At 45.5% G+C, this 25,546-nt stretch overlaps 1 protein-coding gene, 2 long non-coding RNA genes and 1 pseudogene across 4 annotated transcripts; all 4 read left to right on the top strand.

Annotated features, from left to right (window-relative positions):
* Positions 1–5,444: 5,444 nt before the first annotated feature.
* LOC147347124 (uncharacterized) lies at positions 5,445–6,175 on the top strand. The gene is made up of 2 exons (XR_015152123.1): positions 5,445–5,872; positions 6,078–6,175. It is a non-coding gene; the product is annotated as an uncharacterized LOC147347124 (long non-coding RNA).
* Positions 6,176–6,678: 503 nt separating this feature from the next.
* LOC147347123 (histone deacetylase complex subunit SAP30L pseudogene) lies at positions 6,679–7,698 on the top strand (annotated as a pseudogene).
* Positions 7,699–8,997: 1,299 nt separating this feature from the next.
* On the top strand, positions 8,998–12,147 carry LOC147347122 (uncharacterized). Of its 2 annotated transcripts, none has more exons than XR_015152122.1 (4): positions 8,998–9,105; positions 9,303–9,432; positions 11,254–11,480; positions 11,772–12,147. It is a non-coding gene; the product is annotated as an uncharacterized LOC147347122 (long non-coding RNA). The 2 variants fall into 2 exon arrangements; XR_015152121.1 differs by having other exon boundaries at positions 9,016–9,166.
* A 2,467-nt stretch (positions 12,148–14,614) lies between these two features.
* Positions 14,615–20,144, top strand: LOC147347121 (uncharacterized). Its single transcript, XM_086370573.1, has 4 exons — positions 14,615–14,653; positions 15,026–15,111; positions 15,378–15,442; positions 17,312–20,144. Exons 1-4 carry the CDS (start codon positions 14,615–14,617, stop codon positions 20,005–20,007), a joined length of 2,886 nt encoding a protein of 961 aa, XP_086226699.1. The 3' UTR covers positions 20,008–20,144.
* Positions 20,145–25,546: the final 5,402 nt, after the last annotated feature.

The raw sequence follows: 25,546 nt of genomic DNA, 5'->3' as shown, positions 1-25,546 counted from the left end.
TGTCAGAGTAAAGGTGCTAGTTGATACTTTCACTCTGAAAGTGCTGCCTTTGGAAGCAGAGAGAAAGTGCTTCCTGTTTTTATTGAGGGAAAGACTTCCTGACTTTACCAAGAGGCTCATGGCAGGAACATCTGGGGTAAAGCCGAGATTCTCATGAATTCCCCTTCCACAGGGGCTGCGCATACCCCTTTCGATGTCTAGGATAGAAGGCTACCTGATCCTACAGGTCTTGGAAGACAGAGAAGAGCTGTGTTGAAAAAGGCTAGTGGCTCTGAATCCACGAGGCTGTGACAGGGCTTCCACCTGGGACAGAGCCCTCAGGAAAGAACTAGCAGGTTGTTGGTGGATTCACCCCAACTCACAGCAGTGGGAACTGCTCTGCCTTCCACCACTCACTGGGTTTCTCAAGTGTCAGCACACCAGACAGTTGATCCCAGTCAATGAGTCCATGATGAGCCATACGCAGGCCTACCACCACCACCACCACCATCCTCTTACCTAAAGGGACCCAGCAACCAGAAGGAGAATCTGAGTTGAACCCCCTAGAAAGTTGCCTCCCACTGGTGTGAACTGTGGAAAATATAATGTGAAAAATGTGAAAAATAAATGAGATTGGGGAATTATTTAAAGGTAGTCCATTTAAATAATTAAAAATTGCCAAAACATGCATTTTCACATTTAAATTGTAATACACAAATTTAAGGAAGTTGGCTGAGAATAAAATTAATTATCTGGAAGATCAAGTGGGAAAAGTAGCTCAATTAGACACAACAAATCAGAGATGAAAATCACCCAGAAAATAGAAGACACTTAAAGGATTGATTCAGGACTAACACATGAGTGAAAGTGAAAGTGAAGTTGCTAAGTTGTGTCCAACTCTTTGTGACCCTGTGGACTGTAGCCCACCAGGCTCCTCCATCCATGGGATTCTCCAGTCAAGAATACTGGAGTGGGTTGCCATTTAGTGTAAAGTTAAAAACAGAGAAAAAAGGAAGAGATAGACAAGAGGAAGTAAAAGAACAAGAGGGAAGAAAGAATTTAGTTTGCAATTCGAAAGGGCTTATTAATGACTGTAAATATACTAAGCCCCATTCAGTTCATTTCAGTTCAGTCGCTCAGCATTTCCAACTCTTTGAAAACCCATGGACTGCAGCACGCCAGTCTTCCCTGTCCATCACCAACTCCTGGAGTTTACTCAAACTCATGTCCATTGAGTCAATGATGCCAGCCAACCATCTCATCATCTGTCGTCCCCTTCTCCTCCCACCTTCAATCTTTCCCAGCATCAGGGGCTTTTCAAATGAGTCAGTTCTTTGCATCAGGTGGCCAAACTATTGAAGTTTCAGCTTCAGCATCAGTCCTTCCAATGAATATTCAGGACTGATTTCCTTTAGGATGGACTGGTTGGATCTCCTTGCAGTCCAAGGGACTCTCAAGAGTCTTTTCCAACACCACAGTTCAAAAGCATCAATTTTTCAGCACTCAACTTTCTTTATAGTCCAATTCTCACATTCATACATGACAATGGGAAAAACCATAGCTTTGACTAGATGGACCTTAGGGCTTCCCTGGTGGCTCAGAGGGTAAAGCATCTGCCTGCAATGCAGGAGACCTGGGTTCCATCCCTGGGTCAGGAAGATCCCCTGGAGAAGGAAATGGCAACCCACTCCAGTACTCTTGCCTGGAAAATCCCATGGACAGAGAAGCCTGGTAGACTACAGTCCATGGAATCGCAAAGAGTCAGACACGACTGAGCGACTTCAATTCACTTCACTTCAGATGGACCTTTGTTGGCAAAGTAATGTCTCTGCTTTTTAATATGCTGTCTAGATGGTCATAGCTTTTCTTCCAAGGAGCGAGTGTCTTTTAATTTCATGGCTGTAGTCACCATCTGCAGTGATTTTGGAGCCTAAGAAAATAAAGTCTGTCACTGTTTCCATTGTTTCCCCATCTATTTGCCATGAAGTGATGGCACCAGATGCCATGATCTTAGTTTTCTGAATGTTGAGCTTTAAACCAACTTTTTCACTCTCGTCTCTCACTTTCATCAAGAGGCTCTTTAATTCTTCTTCACTTTCTGCCATAAGGGTGGTGTCATCTGCATATGTGAGGTTATTGATATTTCTCCTGGCAATCTTGATCCCAGCTTGTGCTTCATCCAGCCCGGCATTTCTCATGATGTACTCTGCATATAAATTAAATAAGCAGGGTGACAATATACAGCCTTGACATACTCCTTTCCCAATTTGGAACCAGTCAGTTCCATGTCCGGTTCTAACTGTTGCTTCTTGACTTGCATATAGATTTCTCAGGAGGCAGATCAGGTGGTCTGGTAGTCCCATCTCTTTAAGAATTTTCCACGGTTTGTGGTGATCCACATAGTCAAAGGCTTTGGCATAGTCAATAAAGCAGAAGTAGATATCTTTCTGGAACTCTCATGCTTTTTTGATGATCCAACAGATGTTGGCCATTTGATCTCTTTTCTAAACCCAGCTTTTCACATACTGTTGAAGCCTGAGTTGGAGAATTTTGAGCATTACTTTGCTAGTGTGTGAGATGAGTACAATTGTGCAGTAGTTTGAACATTCTTTGTCATTGCCTTTCTTTGGGATTGGAATGAAAACTGACCTTTTCCAGTCCTGTGGCCACCACTGAGTTTTCCAAATTTGTTGTCATATTGAGTGCAGCACTTTAACAGCATCATTTTTAGGATTTGCAATAGTTCAACTGGAATTCCATCACATCCACTAGCTTTGTTCATAGTGATGCTTCCTAAGGCCCACTTGACTTTGCAAACTGCATTAATATATCTATTTTAAACAGACAAACTATATGCGATATAAATTATATATCAATAAAGCTGTAAAAATATTATCCAGCAGGCATAACTTCTGACTAAAAATTTTGACTTCCAAAGATAAACAGCAATAGGCACTTCAAAATAGAGGGAAATGAAAGGGAGAGCACCACAGTGAGTAACTCAGCTTGTGGCTAATTCACATAGTTATGCTGTGAACATCTCATTATTCCCAGCAACTGGAGTGTGTACATAGGGTTAAGAAGCATCATGACTCAGCTTTCATCGTGGGATCCACTTACATGAACGAAACACATTTTAACCCAACAAAACCCCAGCTCACCCAGCAGGTTTGACCCAAGCAGAGAGAGGTCTAGGCAGTGGATGGGATTAAGCACTTTTGCACTGCTGGCCTAGCACAATGATCCTTAAATGGAGTCTGTGCATACTCTTGGAGGTATATGAAGATTTCTAAAGAGTATGCAGGAGTAGAGTGTCTTAACGGGTGGGAATCATCTTTCCAATTTTCAACTTCCATATGGTTTTCTTTCTCTGTGGTCAAAGCATCAGCTAGTTATACTTTTCTAGTTCCCCTTCTACAGCCACCCACCCTTTACCTTCCAGCCCCTATATTATTATGGTGCATTTCCCTGGGTTGCAGAAAATTCCAGGGTGCAGACTTCCCTGGTGGTCCAGTGGTTAAGAATCTGCCTGCCAATGCAGGGGATGCAGGTTTAATTCCTGACTGGTGAACTAAGATGCCACATGTTGCAGAGCAACTAAGCCCAGGTGCCACAAGAAAAGATTCCACACAATGAAATGAAGATTCCATGTGTTGCAAGTAAGGCCCAATGCAGCTAAATAAATAAATATATTTTTGAAAAGTCTACAAATAATAAATGAAGGAGAAAAGAGAACCCTCCTCCACTGTTGGTGGGAATGTAAATTGGTACAGCCATAATGGAAAACAGTATGGAGGTTCCTTAAAAAATTGAAAAGAGAGTTACAATCCTGCAATTGATCCTGCAATCCCACTCTTGGGCATATATCCAGAGAAAACTCTGATTCAAAATGATACATGAAACCCAATGTTCATAGCAGCACTATTTACAATAGCCAAGACATGGAAGAAAACTTCCAAAAAAGACATGGAAGATATCCACTGACAGATAAATGGATAAAGAAGATGTGGTCTATATATACAATGGACTGTTGCTCAGCCATAAAAAAAAAAAGGAAATAATGCCCTTTGCAGCAACATCAATGGATCTAGAGATTATCATAGTCAGTGAAGTTAGTCAGACAGAAAAACACAAATATCATATGATAGCACTTATATGGCTTCCCAGGTGGCTCAGTGGTAAAGAATTTGCCTGCCAATGCTGGAGACCCCGGTATGATCCCTGGATTGGGAAGATCCCCTGGAGAAGGAAATAACAAGCCACCTCAGCATTCTTGCCTGGGATATTCCATGGAGAGAGGAGACTGGTGGGCTGCAGTCCATGGGGTTACAAGAGCTGGACACAACAGAGAGACTAAACCACTATCACCAAGAGTCAGATACCAGACAACTAAAGACCACCCCTATTGCCCAAGCCTGCTGAAATTATTCATACTAGCCAATCCTACGGAGAAGGCAATGGCACCCCACTCCAGTACTCTTGCCTGGAAAAGACAGAGGGGCCTGGTAGGCTGCAGTCCATGGGGTTGCGAAGAGTCGGACACGACTGAGCGACTTCACTTTCACTTTTCACTTTCATGCTTTGGATAAGGAACTGGCAACTCACTCCAGTGTTCTTGCCTGGAGAATCCCAGGGACGAGGGAGCCTGGTGGGCTGCCGTCTATGGGGTCGCACAGAGTCGGACACGACTGAAGTGACTTAGCAGCAGCAGCCAATCCTAAATATATAGAACCTAAAAAATGACACAAATGAACTTATTTACCAAACAGAAATAGACTCACAGACTTATGGTTACCAAAAAGACAGTTGGGGCAGGGAGATCTATTAGAAGTTTGAGATTAATATATGCACGATACTATATATAAAAAAAGTAAACAACAAAGGGCTTCCTGTATAACACAGGGAACTATATTCAATATCTATAATAATAATATAGTGTAATCTGTAATGGAAAAGAATCTGAAAAAGAATATGTATAATATATATTATATATATATATATGTATTACTGAATCAACTTGCTGTACACTTGAAACTGACACAACATTGTAAATTAACTATATTTCAATTAAAAAAAAAATCCTCAAGGTGGGAAAACCTTGGAAAAGGATAAACCATTCATTTTTATACCTCTGACTTTTTAATCTAGATCTTCTACAATACATTTGCTGTGCTTTGCTTTGCTTACTGTTGTTAATTTCAAGTTCACTTTGTGTAAAATAAATACCTGGAAAAAAAAGTGAGAGTTTGTGATTTTAGTCAACCAACCAGGTGGATTGTGAAATGTGAGAAATATTCACATCTTTCTCTTTTAGAGGGATACTCTTCTGCCTCTGAGAAACACTTATTATACCCATGATTTTGGCCTGGGTCCACTGTTCTGCAGCCTCAACAATAAACTGAGTCATGGAGGGGCCTGTGGCCTTGGCCATGAAGAAAGCTACAATGTGGCCCATGAATTGAGTCACAGTCATGAAGGTGATTGTGAAAATGAGTCACTGAGGTTTCTACTGAAGAGGCCATGATGTAAACCACAGGCTTGGGGCCACGAACGAAACCATGGAAGAGGACACACCAGTGATAGCCACAGAGCAGATCTTAGTGGAGTCCTTGAAGAGGGCATGGCCATAGATGCTGGGGAGTGGGAGACATTTTAAGGGAGGAAACCTTGATGGAGAAGAGGATAATGGAGGTGAAGACAAAGAACCATGATGAGGGAGTGAGTCATGATGGAAGACCAGAATGCTCCCAGGGAATAGCCATAGGTTATAGCCTGTATCAAGGACAAGAATAAGCAAAGCCTTCCCATGTCTGACAACCAAAGTTACAGTGTTGGAGCAGAGTGTTGTTTCAGAAGAGACTCATAGCTTCATCAGGCTTAGCAGTGATGTCAAGTAAGTATGTTCCCAGGGCTCTCCTCATAACTTAGAATTCTAGGATCAAGGAAGTTGCTTGACTGGGTATTGGGATGGGCACAGTAACAGCTCTTATGGTCACTGCTTCCCCATCTTTCCTCCATTCAGTTCATTTCAGTGCCCTCCAGAGCTTGACTTTGTCTTATTTAAGAAGAGTCTTCCTCCCTTCTTGTGTCTCCTGCAGACGTTGTGTGATGAAGAAGAAAATTACTAGCCACTCTAAAGAGTCGGACACGACTGAGCAACTGAACTGAACTGAAGAAATAAAAGTTTATTAATGCATGTTGTATTTAGATGAAATGGTCATTTTTTTAACTTTGTTTTGCTATCATTTTGCTTCTGAGTGACTTCTACGATTTTTTTTAATATACCATCATTTAGTCCTCACAGCAACCCCATGAAGTTCAAATTATAATCCCTATTAAGTAGATGAGAAAAATGTCACTCAGAAAAACAGCTAAGGTGCGGAGCCTTGGGCGGGCGGAGGCCGGGCGGCCCAGGCACTGCCTCGGGACCCGGGATTCAGGGCGCAACCGAGCTGCTGCAGGGGTGGGGCGGGCTAGACGAGTAGCAGGGGACCGGGTGCCGCGGGTTCGAGGCCGGGCGCCGCGCAAGGAGGCCGCGCCACCCGCGGGGGAGCTGCCCGGCGGCGAGTTTGCCCCGCAGCTGAAATAAGGCTGGAGCCGGCGGGGGCCCTCAGAACCCTCTGGCAACCGGGCCCGGAGTCTTCGGGGAGCAGCTGCTTCCTGGGACGCCCTCCTGGACGTCCCCGCGGAAGGGTAACGGTTCAGGGCCCCCGGCAGAAGGCGCCTCAGGGAGACTCCCGGCGGAGCCCTGCAGGCCGCGGGAGACCACCCTCCGGCCGCGAGCAGGGAGAAAGGGGCTCGGTGGAGACGCGGGCCGGGAACCAAAGGAGCCGGAGCGCGGCGGCGCGGGGCCGGGCCTCCCGCGAGCGGGGCCCGGCAGCGCCTCGGCTGGAGACGGGCTCTGGGACTCTCTTGTGCGGGGGGGCCTCGGCGACCTGCCCCGCGGGGAGCACGGCTACGGAGTGGCCTAGGGGACCTTCCTCCAAAGAGGCCGGCCCGGGACCAGGAGATGAACGGCTTTAGCACCGAGAAGAACTGCCGTGAAGGGTCCCCCGCCGCCGCCGCGGGCTACGGCCTGAGCTGCTTCCTCAGCTAGGACTGCGAGCGCTGGGTCCCGCCCGAGATCAACGCCTCCTTCAAGTAGAGTCCAGAAGAGCATCTCACAGAAGAAACTCAAGCCGGACATCGACGAGAGCCTTAGCACCTGTATATTTGTGATTTCCACGAGAATTTCATCCAGAGTGTACAAAATAAAAGGCAGAGAAAGACAACTGACGATGGCGGAGATTCTCCTGAGCACGACACAGACATTCCTGAGGTTGATCTGTTCCAGCTGCAGGTGAATACTCTCCGAGTTATAAACGACACTACAAATTGCAGACCAGATCAGGCTTCACTAAGGCCCAGTTAGCAGACACTGTCAGCCAACACTTCAGGAACACACCTGTGAATGAAAAGGAGACCCTCACTTACTTCATCTACATGGTGAAGAGTAACAAGAGTAGACTGGACCAGAAGTCAGAGGGTGGCAAGCAGCTTGAGTGATGATGAGGCACATTATACTTCAAGGAATGAAGTATAATGCTTAATACACAGCTGACATCTGCTCCATTTAAGTCCATAATGACTGCTAAGTTTTATTGTAAATAAAAAAGTTTGAAAGATGAAAAAAAGAAAAACAGCTAATATATCAATAAACCTGAGCTGTAAGATAAGTCCTATTACTCCAATATGTTGTAGAGGAAAACATCTTTCTACTTAGAAATGTTCCTGGGATTTTTACCTGAGATCCCAATACCAACTTGTTACTGACGACACTCCTCATCCATCCCCACATGGGACTTCCCATCACAGACAGTGGACAGATCAATAACCAAGGCCTTTCCTAGGACATCCTAGAATCTGCTTCCTCCCACCTAACAGCTCATTTTCTACCACAACCCATTCTCTTCCTGCTTTTAAAACTCATTCATTCACAATTCTTTTCTATCTTAAATATAAGCTCCAAAATAACACAAATCTGTTTTGTTTACTGGAGTACGACGTCTGACACATAGTAGGAAATCACTAAATATTTGTGGGATGAATATACATCTCCTGCTTGTCAGCTCAGTTTCCTCCAGCTTCACAGGCAATGAATATTCTTTCACCCAAACATCTAAAGAATCTGAAATGGAGGGGATTCCCTAGCGATCCAGTGGTTAGAACTCCATACTCTCACTCCAAGGACCCAGGTTTGATCCCTGGTTGGGAACTAAATCTCATAAGATGACCAGCCCTCCCTAAAAAAAGAATCTGAAATCGTTCCTCTACCAGAAAACCTCTGTGGCTGGAGAAGGTGGAGACAGCCTGCTTTTATTACCCATAATATCAAATTAAAACTCCCATAGAATCCTTCCCTGATTTTTTTGCCGTGAACTGTGAATGAAGGCACTATCAATCCCGTCAGGGGATTGTCAAAGCCCCATTACTGTCTTTGTTTTATCCTCCTCTTCCAGCTGTCTTTGTTTCATTTCTGCTGGTCTCATTTACTGTCTAAACAAGGTGGTAATGTGCCCTCAGCTCTCTGGCAAACTGGCATGGTCCTAAGTGTAGGAATTTCTTCGATCATTTCACTTGTCTGGCATGCAGCACTGATGAGAAGAACCAACTGAAGTTCCTTGGGTGGATAAGTTAACATGTCATCTGGATATGTTAGTCTGGATGATACTGGACAATGAGATTCACAGTGACAGTGAATCTCGTTTTATGTGTCCTCCCAACTAAGTTCTGTTCATCAAGTCTTTCTTCTCACACTCCCTGCCCTGCCCAGTCACCCCGGTTACTCAGGACTTCTCTCCAGGAAGCAAGGTCTTGACCTGAACAGATTTTTAACCCCATCTGTGCCTCAGAGGAGGAGTTCCCTCCACCATGACACTTTGATCCCCTTGAACTTCCTGCTCCTCCCCAGGCCCTGCCTAAGGGGACCACGTCATCTTCCATTCTCATGCATCTCCTGGCCTCTACAGCCCTCTTCTCTGAGTTCAGATATTCTGTTACCTCCCCATAGCTGGAAGAACAACAGGTCACATACCCAGCCCATGCCCAGCCCCAGTGATACTATAAAGACCTTCTTCGAAAGAGAAAGTAAGAGGTGACATTCTGTGGAGGGATCCTAAGGGACCAGGCATCCAGTCTGCAGCCCCAGGTGCCCCCTACTGGCGTTTTTCCTTGGGTTGAGGACCCATTCTTTGGAGACCCAAACTCCCAGCACTCCAGTCTCAGATATCCACCTTGAGATTCTTCAGAAAGAAGAATCTCAGAATTTTTTCTTTCCATTCTAGGCCTAATCACATCTGGGACTCAGGAAACCTCCTTTCCAGGCGTGGCAGTCAGAGTATCTCAAGATGAAGGAAAAAGCGTTTTCCCTTGAATGCTGGCTGTTGTTTCATCTTCTACTACTTATAGGAAATGGTGAGTGATATAATCTTGAAGTCTGAATAGCGTTTGGGGAAAATGTTGTCCAGTCCTGGCACGCACACTCTGCCTGTTAGCTCTCAAAGAAGTAAGGACAGATATTTTGCTTTATTCTCTTCCATCCAACCTAGCCTTTGCTCTCTATTCTGTTCCCAGTAACAACTCTTCTGCCCAGAAGTCTGGCCTATTTCCTCTGTAATAAATCAACCCTAAGGACAGATGCATTGGAGTTGGAAGGTATCTTAATGTCTGACCACCCGCAGTAGGCAGGAACCCATTTCCAACATTCCTGAGAGTGGTCACCTAGTCTCTAATTAAGCTTGTAAGTGTTCCACACTCATACAGATTGGATTCTTTCTAGAATTTGCCCCATCATGATGTTGACTCATCTGTTTATGCCCCTGAACAAAACAAATCTATCCCTCTCCATAGGCCAACTTCTCATCTCAATTTCTCACTTAGCTTCTCTCTCTCTCTCCCTCTCTCTCTTTTGCGTTTGCAGGATTTTAGTTCCCTGACCACAGATTGAACCCACACCCTTGGCACTGAAAGCACAGAGTCCTAAGCACTGGATCACCAGGAAATTCCTCTTTTTACTCTTGACCCTGATCGTAACCCTAATCAGAGGCATTAACAAGGAATTTTTGGACTCTTCCTCTAAATCTAAATTTGTGATATTTATGCTAGTCCAGATGATACTATGAAAGGAATAAGTAAGGGGAAGAAAACCACATCCTAGCAGGAGAACAGAGCCATAGATGCTGCTGCTGCTGCTAAGTCGCTTCAGTCGTGTCTGACTCTGTGCGACCCCACAGACGGCAGCCGACCAGGCTCCCCCGTCCCTGGGATTCTCCAGGCAAGAACACTGGAGTGGGTTGCCATTTTCTTCTCCATAGATGAGGTGAGGGTATATATGCAGCTGGGAGGCCAAGAGCTTGGTTGTTGTTGGGATGGAAAATCAGAACAGGGCAGGAAAGAGCCATGAAATAGAGGGGAAAAGCACAAGCCTCATCTTAATGCTCACTTACTAAGTAAGGAAGTTGGGTCCCTTCCCAGAATCCTGGGAGATCTTATCATTTCGGGCTACCTGCAGCAAGTTCTAAGCCAGGCCAAGTGTCAAGGTCACTTGGGGTCCCGTACCTGGCAGCTCCCAAACTTTTGTGTGCATAAGAATTACCTGACAGTAGTGAAAATACATACTATTTCCCCTCCCAAACCGCCCCTTGATTATTCCTCCCCTGGAAGACAGGTACAATTCTGCTTGGAGAGTAGCTCAATATATACATGTGTATATACACATGGACCCTTCAACAAGCTCTTTTATGTTCTTTATCTGAAGAGAATCATGAATAGTTAGAGAAGGAATAATACCTGTGACCCCAGGTCATGTGACTTCCAAGGTCACGTGACCTAGGATGTAGAATACACAGGTTAAGGGCTGGAGCTAGTGTCAGTCAGCCTTGGTTTAAATTTCTGCTCCATGATCTGCTAGCTGTCTAACTTGGGACCAGGCTTAACTTCTCTGAACCTCAATTTCTCTATCTATAAAATGGGAGTGCTGAAAGTTCCTATCTCATGGAGGTATTGTGAGTATTTGAAGTACTAATTCATATGTGGCACTTAGCACAACTAGGAGCATCGTCATTATTCAATAGATGATAGTTATTATTGCCACTGACTGTGTGGCTGAGCACATGTGCACGTGTACGTGCACACACACACATACACACACACACATTATTGCCATTGGTGGTAGTAGTAGTTGCAGAATCAAACAAAACTTCCAGTGGAACTAACCAGCCATCCTTTGTTAATAAGCCGTAACTTCTACTGCTAACACTACAACCACCTCCCTTGGATTGACCACACTATCCAGTGGAACTGTCACAACCGCTACCATCTCCAGTGTCACCAGCTCAAGTACCGCTCCACCAAGGGAAGAGGAAAACCCTAGCGGACACCTGAGGCCGGGGGAGGTCGTCCTAGTTACTCTGGCCTCGGTTGCGATGGCTGTGATTCTCCTCACTGGGCTTCTCTTCTATTTCGTGAGTGTCTGAAAAAAAAAAAAGAAACTCCTTTTTTTTTTCCTGAGGGAAAGAGCAGGGAAGTCAGGGAGGAACTAGGCAAGAAACAGCAGGGTGACTGCGGGAGTAACGGGATAAGAAAATCAGGAAAGACAGAAACAGCAGGTTAGAGTCAGCAAGAGAGGGTCACAAAGCCAAGACATTCAGGGGAAAGTGATGAGGGGAAGATGGGAGCCAAAGAAATATGAGGAGGGGGCGAGCACTGGAGGAGGGGGACAAGACTCTGAAACTACTCAGCTTCTTGTCTTCTAGAGAAACTCTCCAAGCCTAAGAAACCTCTTCAACGTAGATCTCTTGCCGCCCCCACTGCTATGCCCTTCACGGCTGTTACGAAGTCCCGGAAGGGTCCAGGGCGACCGTAACTGACTTCAGAGGAGAGCTGTCTTCTCCTTCAGCCAGAGAGCTGACTGGGAGACAAGCATGGCCCTGAGTGTCCCTGAAGGCAGAAGCAACACAGTCCTCGGGGGCAGAGAGGCTGCTGACCTGAATCGAGAGGTTAAGTGCCCCCCCGTTCCTGCTCCTCCCAACTTTTCTTCAGCCTCCTTCCCAGCTTGATTCTTCCAACAAAAGGAGGCTGTAGCTGTGACTGAATTGTTGAATAAATGCATCTAATATATGTGGAACCAGACACTGTGGGTATGTGTTTATACATTGCTGTGAATAAAGATTCGTAAAGACCCTCCTTCCCTATGTTCTCCCAGCTCAGGAATCCCTAGAGTGAAATCCAGACTGTGTATTTATCCCCTTTTCTTCCCCATTCCCTGAGGGTCTCCAGGCTGATGGAAGAATGGAATCAGGAAAGGGTGGGGGGAGAAAGTGCTGGGCTTCACAGGTTTGTGTTGCACAATCAGAAAACAGTTGCTGTGCGAGTTCAGAGCACAAGTTCCCAGATAGTGAAGCAGAGAAGGTGTTGCTCACATGGCTGCCCCCAGAGGTGGCACATTTCATGGTTCCCTGGCCACACAGGTTTGCTCTTCACTGGAAAGACAGGTGTGAGTTGGCACCTGTCTCGCCTGCAGGCTCGCAGCCCCAGCAGCCGTCCTGGGCAGAGAAGTGTGATCCCAGTTTCTGCAAGGGTGGGCTCAGCCTCCGCGGCCAGGAGCCAAGTTCTTGGCACTTCCCACAAAGCCAGGTCTCAGAACAGGGCCAAAAAATCCATGTGTCAGCACCCAACCATGCTGAAAGCCAAGGCCTCGTTTAGGATTCTGGTGCAACTTGCTCATCACACACATTCACTGACCCTTTCTCATGCTAATGAATCACTCACCTTTGTTTCATGTTTTCACTTGGCTTTTGCTGTGGTTCTCAAAGCCTGGACCTTTGCTGGAGACTTCTTAACAGGAAGACACAAACTGACAGTTCCTAGGGAGGAAGGTAGGGGATAAATTGGGAGACTGGGATTGACATAAACACACTACTGTGTGTGTGTGTGTGTGTATATATATATAAAATAGATAACTAATAATGGCCTACTGTATAGCACAGGAACCTCTTCTCAATACTCTGTAATGACATGACCTATATGGAAAAAGATCTAAAAAAGAGTGGTATATGTATGTGTATACCTGATACACCTTGCTGAACAACAGAAACAAATGCAACATTGTAAATCAACTATAATCTAATAAAAAATAAAAAAGTTTTAGGATATCCTATAAAATGATGATTCTCTTCAAAAGTGTCAACATCATGAAAGACAAAGACAGAGGAACTGTCACAGATTAGAAGAGACTAAGGAGACCTATAAATAAATGCCATGTGGAATTCTGGATTGGATCCTGGAACAGAAAAATGACATCAATGGAAAAACACGTGAAATATGAATAAATTCTGTAATTTAGTGAGTAGTGTTATACCAACATTAATTTCTTAGTTTCTATCATTGTATTTGTTGTTCAGTCACTAAGTCATGTCCGACTCTTTTTGACCCCAGGGACTGCAACACCCCAGGCTTTCTCTGTCCTTCACCAGCTCCTGGAGTTTGCTCAAACTTATGTCCATTGAGTTGGTGATGCCATTCAACCATCTAATCCTCTGTCTCCCACTTCTCTTCCTGCCCTCAATCTTTCCCAGCATCAGGGTCTTTTCCAGTGAGTCAGCTCTTCGCATCAGTGGCCAAAGTACTGGAGCTTCTTCAGCTTCAGCATCAGTCCTTCCAATGATGAATATTCAGGATTGATTTCCTTTAGGATTGACAGTTTGATTTCCTTGCAAGAAATCTCAAGAGTCTTCTCCAGCACCACAGTTAAAAAGCATCAATTCTTTGGCGCTCAGCCTTCTTTATGGTCCAACTCTCACATCTGTACATGACTACTGAGAAAACCATGTCTTTGACTATTAGGACATTTAATTGGCAAATGATGTCTCTGTTTTTTAATACACTGTCTAGATTTGCCACAGCTTTTCTTCCAAGGAGTCTTTTAATTTCAAATTTCTCATTACTATTTTTGCAACTCTCCTGTAAGTCTAGAATTATCTCAAAATTTAAAAAATTTAAATAAAGCACAAAGCCTCACAGATCTATACATGAAAAAAGGTGGGTCTTACTAAATGCAAATAGTACCTCTTGACTTAAAAAATAAGTCAAGAGGTACAAACTCTGGGAGTTGGTGATGGACAGGGAAGCCTGGCGTGTTGCAGTCCATGGGGTTGCAAAGAGTTGGACACAACTGAGCAACTAAACTGAATTGACTCCTTATGATAATCCTTTAAAATATATTCATTAGTTATAGTTAACATATAGGAATACTTTCTTAATTCATCTAAATAGTATTCTCTTTGAAAATATTTAATTCATTCAAATAAAATCAGTAGTTGAAGTAATCAATTAAATTTGGTAAACCGACCATTCATTAAATTGACTTTCAGGGAATCAGCTGCCCTCTGAAATGAAACATTTGAGCCCTTTTTGAGGAATCTGAGGAATCTACAGCCCTCCTGTAATTCCCCAGTTCCTCTTCCACGTAAGAGGACACTGGGAAAGAGATAGGCCCCACAAATGTCAGGAAACTTCCTGCCTCTGAATGAGGACGGGCAGCTATAGTTTTTTGGACAACACTGAACAAGGCAGGGTGGGAGTCAGAAAAGGAAGCAGTATGGCCATTCTCATTAAAAGACAACTGGAACTTTCGGAGGTGAGCTAATTTCATCTAGTTACTGAGGAAAGCTTGGTGGACTGAGGGCATTCAAGTTATAGGAGCAAGGAGATGCATCTGCCGGTGGGAGATGAGCTATTGGAAAGGACTTGTGAATGAATGATTGAGAAATGAGGGCAGTTCTTAGGTAGAGAGATTGGGTATTTCTCCCCCTTCATCAGTGATCCTCCTTTTTGGTAAGGACCAAGTGCTCTATGAACATCCTTGGATGTCCTGCTCCCTTCTCACTATCCCCTATCCCTCAGGCAGGCCTGTCATTAACCTTCCATGGTCACCCCAACTTTACTACTCCACCTGTGGAAGAGGGAGTCCAAGCCCCTCCCTGAGCACCAACTCATGGTGTCTGTCTAGGGCCCTGCGTCAGAAAGCAATGCCACTCACACTGACAAGCTTGATCCCCTGTTACTGCCCAACTCTGAGCTCTGGGCAGCACCAAGGTCTCCTCGCACTTAGGACAGATCTCTTCCACCCTGCCACTCCTCTGCATCAGATTCTTCTTCCTTTGATTGACAGTAAAAGAGCAGGCTGTTCCTCCCTGAAAGAAGGAAGGCAGACCCAGGCATCTTGGATTCCCTTGGTAGCAGCAAATATAAACCCCACACCTGCTGTGCGCTTACAGAGAAGGAAGACAGAAAACGTAGAGAGAAGGGAGGAGGAAAAGGCATCCTGGGTTCCAGCCCATGTGGATTCTCTTGAGATGAAGAAAAGAAAAGGCCCCCCCTCTCTCCCTTCTCCTGCTGCTGCTTCTCTTCGGGTGTTTGGAATTGGGTGAGTGAACTGTTTAGGAGAGAAGAGTGCGAAGGTTCTCCAGGATCTGGAGAGCTGGGGGTCGGGACCCCTGGAGAAGGAACCTCTTAGGACTCAGGTAGGGCCCTCCTGGAGGGAGGGTGTGGAAGAGGTGGGAGGACCTTGGGAGCTCCTGGCCCTGCTACCTGCCCCCAGTTCCTGGTCAGAGGAGCAGGTTCCAATGGGTCTGCTCATTATCTTTCTCACATCCTCTTTTAAGGAAATGCTCTATTTTTTATTATTTAGACTTTATGTTTCTGTATGTCAACTCGCCTTGGGAAATGAAACATTTGAGCCCTTTTTGAGGAATTTGAGGAATTGGCAGGAGGTAGGAGAGAATTGTTTTGAGCAGAGGAACCCAGAACTCCAAAATGTATGCCATGTAGGCTGCATAATCTCCCAGTTCTGATATCCTGCAGGTGGGCATGGTGGGAGGTGGAAAGATTCATCTCTTCCATCTACTTGTACCCAAATTAATGCTGCTGTCAACCCCAACCAGACCATATCCACAGCCTCTTATGACTCCTCCTACCCTCAAAATGGGGTTTCCCAGGTGGTTCAATGGTAAAGAATCTGCCTGTCAATGCAGGAAACACAGGAGACTCGGGTTTTATCTGTGGGTCTGGAAGATCCCCTGGGGGAGGAAATGGCAATCCACTCCAGTATTCTTGTTTGGGAAATTCTCTGGACAGAGAAGCCTGGCAGGCTACAGTCTATAGGGTCACAGAGTCAGACATGACTTAGCGACTGAGCGCACACACACAACCTCAAACCACCTTGAATATTGCTGCTACTGCTAAGTCACTTCAGTCGTGTCCGACTCTGTGCAACCCCAGAGACGGCAGCCCACCAGGCTCCGCCGTCCCTGGGATTCTCCAGGCAAGAACACTGGAGTGGGTTGCCATTTCCTTCTCCAACCTTGAATATTACCTGCCCTCAATCTTGCCACTTCAGACCCAGATGTGACCCAGGGTCTGCTTCATTCTAAATCATATACCAAACCATGACCAGAATTCTGTCTCTAGTAAGAATCATGGTTCCTGTCTCACTTGTTTACTAGAGACCCAGGCATAACTGGATGAGTGGAGACACATACAAACCTGGAGTCAGAATACCCAGATTGCTGAAACACCAATAGGAGAAGTGAAATTTAGGAAGAGACCAGAACCACAAAGGGCAGAATCAAAGGTTGCACGAGAAGATCCTCCAAGGACATGACTCAGCTCTGGATATGCCATATTGTCGAGCATGCTGTTGGAACATGTTTTATCAGAATTAAATCTAAAATATCAGATGATCTTTAACTCAAATAAATCTAATCTCATTATATAGGGAGAGGTGTTATTTGTAAGGGTGAGATAGCCGTGGAGACTATTAAACAGAGCAGATGATGATGGACCATCAATGATCCACATTAGAAGAATTTTTTTTTTTTTGAGTAGGAACAAGCCAAAATGTTTCCACTAAAGACCCAGAGACCAGCCCTGGAGACTCAAAGACAAGACAAAACTCTATCATTTTTAAATTTAATTTTTGGCTGCCCTGGGTCTTCTTTGCGGAGTGTGGGCTTTCTCTAGTTGTGGAGACTGGGGGATACGCTCTAGTTGTGGTACGATGGCTTCTCTTGGTGCACAGCATGGGCCCTAGAGTGCCAGGGTTTCAGTGGTTGTGGCACATGGGCTTAGCTGCCCCACAGCACATGGGATCTTCAGGGATCAAACCTATGTCCCCTGTATTGGCAGGCAGATTCTCAACCACTGGACCACCAAAGTTCTGTCATTTTTGGCCCAGGGACCACTGAGAATCATGTCACTGAGGGCCCAGACATGACAGAAGACTACATCACTCCAGACCCAGTGACCACGGAGGACTACACCACTCCAGACCCGGGAATCACGGAGGACTACACCACTCCAGACCCGGGGATCACGGAAGACTACACCACTCCAGACCCGGGGATCACGGAGGACTACATCACTCCAGACCCGGGGACCATGGAGGACTACACCACTCCAGACCCGGGGATCATGGAGGACTACATCACACCAGACCTGGGGACCACAGAGGACTACACCACACCAGACCCAGGGATCACGGAGGACTACATCACTCCAGACCCAGGGATCACGGAGGACTATATCACACCAGACTTGGGAACCACAGAGGACTACACCAGTCCAGACCCAGGGATCACGGAGGACTACACCACTCCAGACCCGGGAATCACGGAGGACTACATCACTCCAGACCCGGGGACCATGGAGGACTACACTACACCAGATCCAGAAACCATGAAGGACTACACCGCTCCAGACCCAGGGATCACGGAAGACTACACCACACCAGACCTGGGGATCACGGAGGACTACATCACTCCAGACCTGGGGACCATGGAGGACTACACCACACCAGACCTGGGGATCACGGAGGACTATATCACACCAGACCTGGGAACCACGGAGGACACCAGTCCAGACCCAGGGATCACGGAGGACTACACCACTCCAGACCCGGGAATCACGGAGGACTACATCACTCCAGACCCGGGGACCATGGAGGACTACACCACTCCAGACCCGGGGATCATGGAGGACTACATCACACCAGACCTGGGGACCACAAAGGACTACACCACACCAGACCTGGGGATCACGGAGGACTACATCACTCCAGACCTGGGAACCACGGAGGACACCAGTCCAGACCCAGGGATCACAGAAGACTATACCACACCAGATCCAGACACGACAGACGACTACATCACTCCAGACCCAGTGACCATGGAGGACTACACTACACCAGATCCAGAAACCATGAAGGACTACACCGCTCCAGACCCAGGGATCACGGAAGACTACACCACACCAGATCCAGGGACCATGGAGGACTACACCACACCAGACCTGGGGATCACAGAGGACTACATCACTCCAGACCTGGGGACCATGGAGGACTACACCACTCCAGACCCAGGGACCATGGAGGACTACATCACTCCAGACCCGGGGATCACGGAGGACTACACCACTCCAGTCCTGGGGATCACGGAGGACTACATCACTCCAGACCTGGGGACCATGGAGGACTACACCATACCAGACCAGGGGATCACGGAGGACTACACCACACCAGACCCGGGGATCACGGAGGACTACATCACTCCAGACCCAGGGACCATGGAGGACTACACCACTCCAGACCTGGGGATCACAGAGGACTACACTACACCAGATCCAGAAACCATGGAGGACTACACCATTCCAGACCCAGGGATCACGGAAGACTACACCACACCAGACCTGGGGATCACGGAGGACTACATCACTCCAGACCTGGGGACCATGGAGGACTACACCACTCCAGACCTAGGGATCACGGAGGACTACATCACTCCAGACCCGGGGACCATGGAGGACTACACCACACCAGACCCGGGGATCACGGAAGACTACACCACACCAGATCCAAACATGACAGAGGACTACATCACTCCAGACCCAGGGACCATGGAGGACTACACCACACCAGACCTGGGGATCACAGAGGACTACATCACTCCAGACCCAGGGACCATGGAGGACTACACCACACCAGACCTGGGGATCACGGAGGACTACATCACTCCAGACCCAGGGACCATGGAGGACTACACCACTCCAGACCCAGGGACCATGGAGGACTACACCACTCCAGACCTGGGAACCATGGAGGACTACACCACTCCAGACCCGGGGATCACGGAAGACTACATCACTCCAGACCTGGGAACCATGGAGGACTACACCACTCCAGACCCGGGGATCACGGAGGACTACATCACTCCAGACCCGGGGATCACGGAGGACTACACCACACCAGACCCGGGGATCACGGAGGACTACATCACTCCAGACCTGGGGACCATGGAGGACTACATCACTCCAGACCCGGGGACCATGGAGGACTACACCACTCCAGACCTGGGGACCATGGAGGACCTCACCACTCCAGACCCGGGGACCATGGAGGACTACACCACTCCAGACCTGGGGATCACGGAGGACTACATCACTCCAGACCCAGGGACCATGGAGGACTACACCACACCAGACCTGGGAACCATGGAGGACTACACCACTCCAGACCCGGGGATCACGGAGGACTACATCACTCCAGACCTGGGGACCATGGAGGACTACACCACTCCAGACCTAGGGATCACAGAGGACTACATCACTCCAGACCCGGGAACCATGGAGAACTACACCACTCCAGACCCGGGGATCACGGAGGACTACACCACACCAGACCCAGGGATCACGGAGGACTACATCACTCCAGACCCGGGGACCATGGAGGACTACATCACTCCAGACCTGGGGACCACAGAGGACTACACCACTAAACATCCAGACACTCAACTGGAGGGAACAGATTCAGTAACAGCAGCGAAACCCCCGGGGCCCCTGACGCCCAGCAAAATCATCCTCATTTCCCTGGCTGCTACCACTGTCACTGTTGCACTCTTTGTTGGATTTGGCTTCCTAGTGGTAAGCATTTGGCCCTGAAATGTGAAGGACATTACGGGAATGAAAGCATCTGAGGAGGATGACGTGGGCAAGGTGGGCTGAAACAAAAAACTGTCAGAGGTGAGGAAACCTACAGAGAGCGAAGAGATGTAACTTTGCAGAGGTAGAGACACAGAGAGAGAGAAAAAGGAGCAAGAAGCATAAAAACTGAGGGCAGAACGGAGAGAGACAGGAAGGTGTGAGGGACAGGGAAAAGGAGAGTGGAGGGAAGGGGAAGAAAGTGTGGTGGGAGAAAAAGAGCACAGAAAGAGGACCATTGGAGCACAAATATATTGAAACATAATGTGAGCTGGAGTAAGGCTTGAACTATTAAGTAAGTACAGATGCAAAAATTTGTACATTTTTATAAGATGAGAAAGTGGGGCAGGGATAAGAGAAGAGGAGAAAATGGAAGCATTTTAGACATCCTTCATGTCAGAAATTATGTTACTTTGTATTAACTGCTACCCACTGGGGAATTCTGCAGATTTTTAAAAACCAAGATTGGGTAGGTTTTTATGAGCAGGGCTACTCTGTCCTGGAGAGACAATGGGTGTCAGTGCTCCAAGGGGAGCTCTGGGTGTTTTTCTGTCTCTGAGGGGCCTTGTTTCTAAAACAGGAGATAAAGGGACTCTGTGTCAGCCCTGAGACTTCCTGTTGACCTTTGGTCTAAAATCCAAGCCTTCAACTTGTGGTCTCTGCTGGACATAGAAGGGCCAGCCCTTTGGGGCCATCCTGACTGAGGGATGAAATGCACATTGGAATCTCAGCAGGGGTGGCTTATATGATTAGCCAGCTCACGCAGGTCATTAAAACCTCATTCATTCCTGTTTGTCATTGATGCCAGTGTGCATTGGACCGCTGCCTCAAGAGGCAAACTCATAGCACAGGATCTGTTTGTGTGATTAAGCCAAACGTAACGCTTTATTCAGTTGAGGTGTTCATGTTTAAGTCTACCAAAAGCACACCGTGAAACTAGCGCGTTCTGAAAGATGGCTGAGGAATGAAAGGAAAACAGGAATGAAAGCCTTCGTATGTAGTTGACACATGCATGAATCACGTTCGATATTCATCAGTAGATAGAGGCCCTTCTTGACTTCATTGGAATCACAAACAAGTGGCCTTTTGATCACGTGGTTCACGATGAAAAGTCAGATACTCTCGCTCCAGGCTGGGGGAGCCTTTCCTCCCTCCAGACCAGCCTCTGAGTGCTGGCACTGAGTCACCACTAGCAAGGCACCTCTTAACCTCTTGTAGAGACTAAAAACAAGAGACGATTCCAAAGACCCAGGGTACAGGAAATAGAAGGAAAGTTTGTATTCCTAAACTTACTGAATTCTTAACTTTTAAATATTTAACCCAAAAAGTTTAGAAAACAAGAATCATCTGTGTTTCTATACCTCCCCCAAATTCGCTGATCAAAATAGTTTATTTTGGCCACATGACTTCAGTGTTTTTGGAAACTTCATCTTTTGCAGTAAGTCCCAGGATCTGAAGAAAGTGACAAATAGGAAGGAGTCATAGAGATGAGTGGGAAGGTCTTTATAAACCACAACCACCAGGATTAAGAGAGGAACAAAGTCTAAAAACAAACCACTTTCTTTCTCCCTAGAAAAATTATTTCCTGCAGCTGTTAAATCCACTCCCCAGAGTTGTTTATCATCCCCATGTCATGGATTGGAGTACACCATAAGGAGAATCCCAGCAGTGCCTACGGTTGGTTCTTCAGCAAATGAGACTCCTCTCAGCCTCTACAGGACCCCTCAAAGTGTGAATGTGTGTTCTCAGGCCTCCACTCTCCTCCCAGTCTAGAGTCCCAGAACCACCAGATGAAGAAGGTGGCCAGCCCTGAGAATAAGCATGTTAGGGACACTCAGAAGAATGCCTGTCCACTTTGAGTATCACCTAATTCTGGCCATGGTTATATCTTCAGGGAAATTACCTTTACCTATCTACCAGGTTTGGATGTGAAAACTATTTGAGGAAGATACACATAACTCAAATATAAGAGATATTCATTAAGTCTGATCAAAGAAATGAAGCAAATACTTGTTTCTGTCTAGATCATGTATCTAAATCCAGTCATTTTAACAAAACAGTTATTAAGGGCCCAGCACGGGTCAAACACTCCATGCCTTTCTGTCTGTTCATCTTGGTCCATCTAGGTGAGGGATACAGCTTTCTGTTCTCTCAAGAGCACCACTTTCAAGGATGTAGAGTCGTCTACAGGATGAAGCCGACTAGTCACTCATCAAGTATGTACTGACTACCAGGTGGACTAGAGGGAAATTCAATTTTCATTCTTTTTGCTGCTTCCACAGATCCTGGGGTTGTATCACTACATAGGATAATGGCATAAGGATACACAGGGTAAAGGAAACTCTTAGAGTCAACTGGCCCATATCAATTACCCCCAAGACACCCATGTCCCTCTGGGTCAGCAGTTCTGCCAAAAGCACAGGGTCTTTGCCAAGTCCACCTCTCTCGTCTTACCATCTAGCCTCCATCTCTAGAACGTGACCACCTCTGCAAGGTGCTGCTGGGAAGGAGGCCCACAGAGAGATGCATGGCCACCTGGTCTCTGGATAATACTGAAGGTAGAAAAAGACAAGGTGAAGATGCTGCAGAAACATCCCGAAGGACAAATAGGAAGACTCAAAGAGTCAGGGAAATTCCTCCCTGACCACTCCTGGGACCCTGGCCTACAAGGCTTGGTAGTGGCTTCCACGTCATATTACACTCATACTTGTTGTGACACTATAATTTATTACACGTATCTATGCGTGTCATCTCTGTAGTGACTGCATACAGTTCGTCCAGTGTGAGTCCAGCCCCACTCAGCTAATCCTCTTTCCTTCTTTATAAAGCCCAATATTTCAAGAGAGTCTTTCTTTAGGTATTGTTACGCAGAAGAACAAAATCCAGGTGACCCCAACTGCCAGATGCTGTTACTGTGCTGCCCAGACTAGGGCGATCGAGCAAGCACACCCCTTAAAGAATTGTGCCTGAACAGGATTTATGCCCGTTTGGGTGTGTCACCACTCACAGAAATGTCTGTGAGTGCACATTCCAGCCCAGTCTCCTGTCTTTACAAACGAGAATGTTTGGTGAAGTTGTCCAGCAGTAGTGATTCAACATTCTCCCTACAGAAGGTGTTGTTTGATACCTTAATAACACGTAGTTATTTTTCTAATCTAGTCATGACCTTTTCTGTGATTTATCTAAAACCCCTAACTCTAGAGTCTACACATCACCATACATTTTTCCTTTATGGAGCATCCCAACAGAAGTTCGCAAGTTGAATCTCTGTTTTACTTTCACTGTATATCTCCTTCCATTGCTCACTGTATATCTCCTTCCACTAGAATGTTAGTTCCTTGAGAATAGGGATCTTGAGAGAAATATAAGAAATAAGAGTTGGCATTCAATAATCATTTTCCCCCATTACATTAGAATTTTAAACATAATCTAAATGGTTGTCATCAAAAAGAACCAAATAACCAATGTTGGCAAGGATGTGAAGAAAACAGAACCCTTGTACAGTGTAGGTGGGAATGTATATTAGTGCAGCCTCTTGTGGAAAACAGTATGGAAATTTCTCAAAAAACTGAAAATAGAACTGTCATATGACCCAGCAATTTCACTCCTGGGTATATATCTGAAAAAAAAAAACCCAAAACACTAATTCAAAAAGATATATGCACCCCAATGTCCATAGCAGCACCATTTACAAGAGCCAAGATATGGAAGCACCATAAGTATCCATCAACAAACGGATGCAAAAAGAAAATGTGGTATATGTATGCAATGGAATATTACTCAACCATAAAAAAGAATAAAGTTTTGCCTTTTCCAACAACATGGATGGACTTGCAATATAAGAAGTGAAATTTCAGACACAGAAAGACAAATACCATATGCTATGACTTATATGTGGAGTCTAAAAAATAAAACAAATTAGTGACTATAACAATAACAACAACAACAAAAAAAAAACAAGCTCACAGATATAGAGAACAAACCAGTGGTTACCAGCAGGGAGAAGGGAGAGGGGAGGAAAGATAGGGGCAAGTGATTAAAAGGTACAAACTACCATATATAAAATAAAATAACAAGGATATATTATACAACACCGGGAATACAGCCAATATGTTATAATAACTGTAAACAGGATTTAACCTTTAAAAATTGTGAATCACTATGTTGTACACTTGAAACTTATATAATATCGTATCTCAACTATACCTCAGTTCCAAAAACAGAGTAGTCTCATCTTAAAAGTTTCAATTCAAAAAAATGTTTCAATTCAAGCTCTTTCCTTTAACTGCTGTATTTGCCTTTGTCTAGTATTAATGAAAGTTCCTATAACAAATAGTAAGATACTGGAGACAGCAGAAACTTTAAGATTTTAAATTGTAACCACACATAAGTGCTGAAGCTAAAAGTACCAAAAATCTCCACCAAAATTTGATGAAATAAAAAATACCCTATTCTACTTCTAAACAAACTATTAAGGTAACAGTTTTCCTTTAAAAACTATTAAATGAAATTATCATTAGATCAAGGTTGTCTTGAGCAAACAAAAATTTTCCAATTGTTATAAACAAATGCCTGAATCTAAAAATACAAAATCTATATACCACCCTCCTCCCCACTTGTGGAACAACTTCAGTAAACACTTAGCTAATTGTCTTTTCCATATTAATTCTTTACTACATTTTGGGGGGTTTATTATCTGTGTGGGTGCTCAAAATTATAAAACAAATCATTTTAAATTGAAATTTCAGTTTGACATTAAAATAGAACACTGGAAAGGAGGTGCAAATAAATAAAGAAGTAGGAGACATGTCTTACCACTGGCGGTATGTCCTACTTCAGTTGGCAGCGTTTTTTCTTTCTTAGTGGAACATGAGTAATGGTGTATCTTAACTCAGTGTCTTTTTAGAGTTGATGAAATAAACATATTTTGGGATAAACAAATGAACACATGCTTGCTTTTGGTGCTATTTCTTCAGTTTTGGTCTTGTTCAGAAACACAAAGAAATTAAAATTCCTTTAATGAGTGTCCAGTAGATTCTTTTGAGAACAAGGATGTCAGACTAACAGAAGTGAATGACATAGTTCTTGCCTTTGAGGACAAGAAAACCAACAATTCCCTTGTAAGGTGCTTTAATAGACGTATGTATGGGGATGGGGCCCAAAGCCTAGGGTGGGTCCCTCAGCTGCTGCAGACCCAGGAAATCATCCCAAGGGAGAGAGAGTAATTGACCTGAGCTTTATGACATGTCTATGGGCACTCTGGGCCACTTTCACACACTTGGTCTCTTTTGATCCTTACATCGGCTCTGTGAGGTAGGAAAAGCATCCCCCTTTTTGAAATTCAAAGACTGAGGCTCAGAGGAGTTAAATAAATTTGTCCCCAAATGGTGGCTCAGTGGTAAAGAATCCACCTGACAATACAGGAGATACAAGAGACTTGGGTTCCATCCCCAGGTCAGGAAGATTTCTTGGAGAAGGAAATGGCAACCTGCTCCAGTAT

Source organism: Bos grunniens, chromosome 23 (assembly GCF_055505025.1).
Source record: "Bos grunniens cultivar Pamir isolate PY7600 chromosome 23, Bosgru_T2T1.0, whole genome shotgun sequence".
NCBI lineage: Eukaryota > Metazoa > Chordata > Mammalia > Artiodactyla > Bovidae > Bos > Bos grunniens.
Note: the sequence above shows the minus strand (reverse complement) of the source record. Positions and strands in the feature narration are given on the sequence as shown.

Coding starts and splice junctions, on each gene's coding strand:
- LOC147347121 (XM_086370573.1), top strand. CDS start 14,615: ATGGCCATTCTCATTAAAAGACAACTGGAACTTTCGGAG. Junction 14,654..15,025: donor GACAACTGGAACTTTCGGAG/GTGAGCTAATTT, acceptor GTGTCTGTCTAG/GGCCCTGCGTCAGAAAGCAA. Junction 15,112..15,377: donor GAGCTCTGGGCAGCACCAAG/GTCTCCTCGCAC, acceptor CTTGAGATGAAG/AAAAGAAAAGGCCCCCCCTC.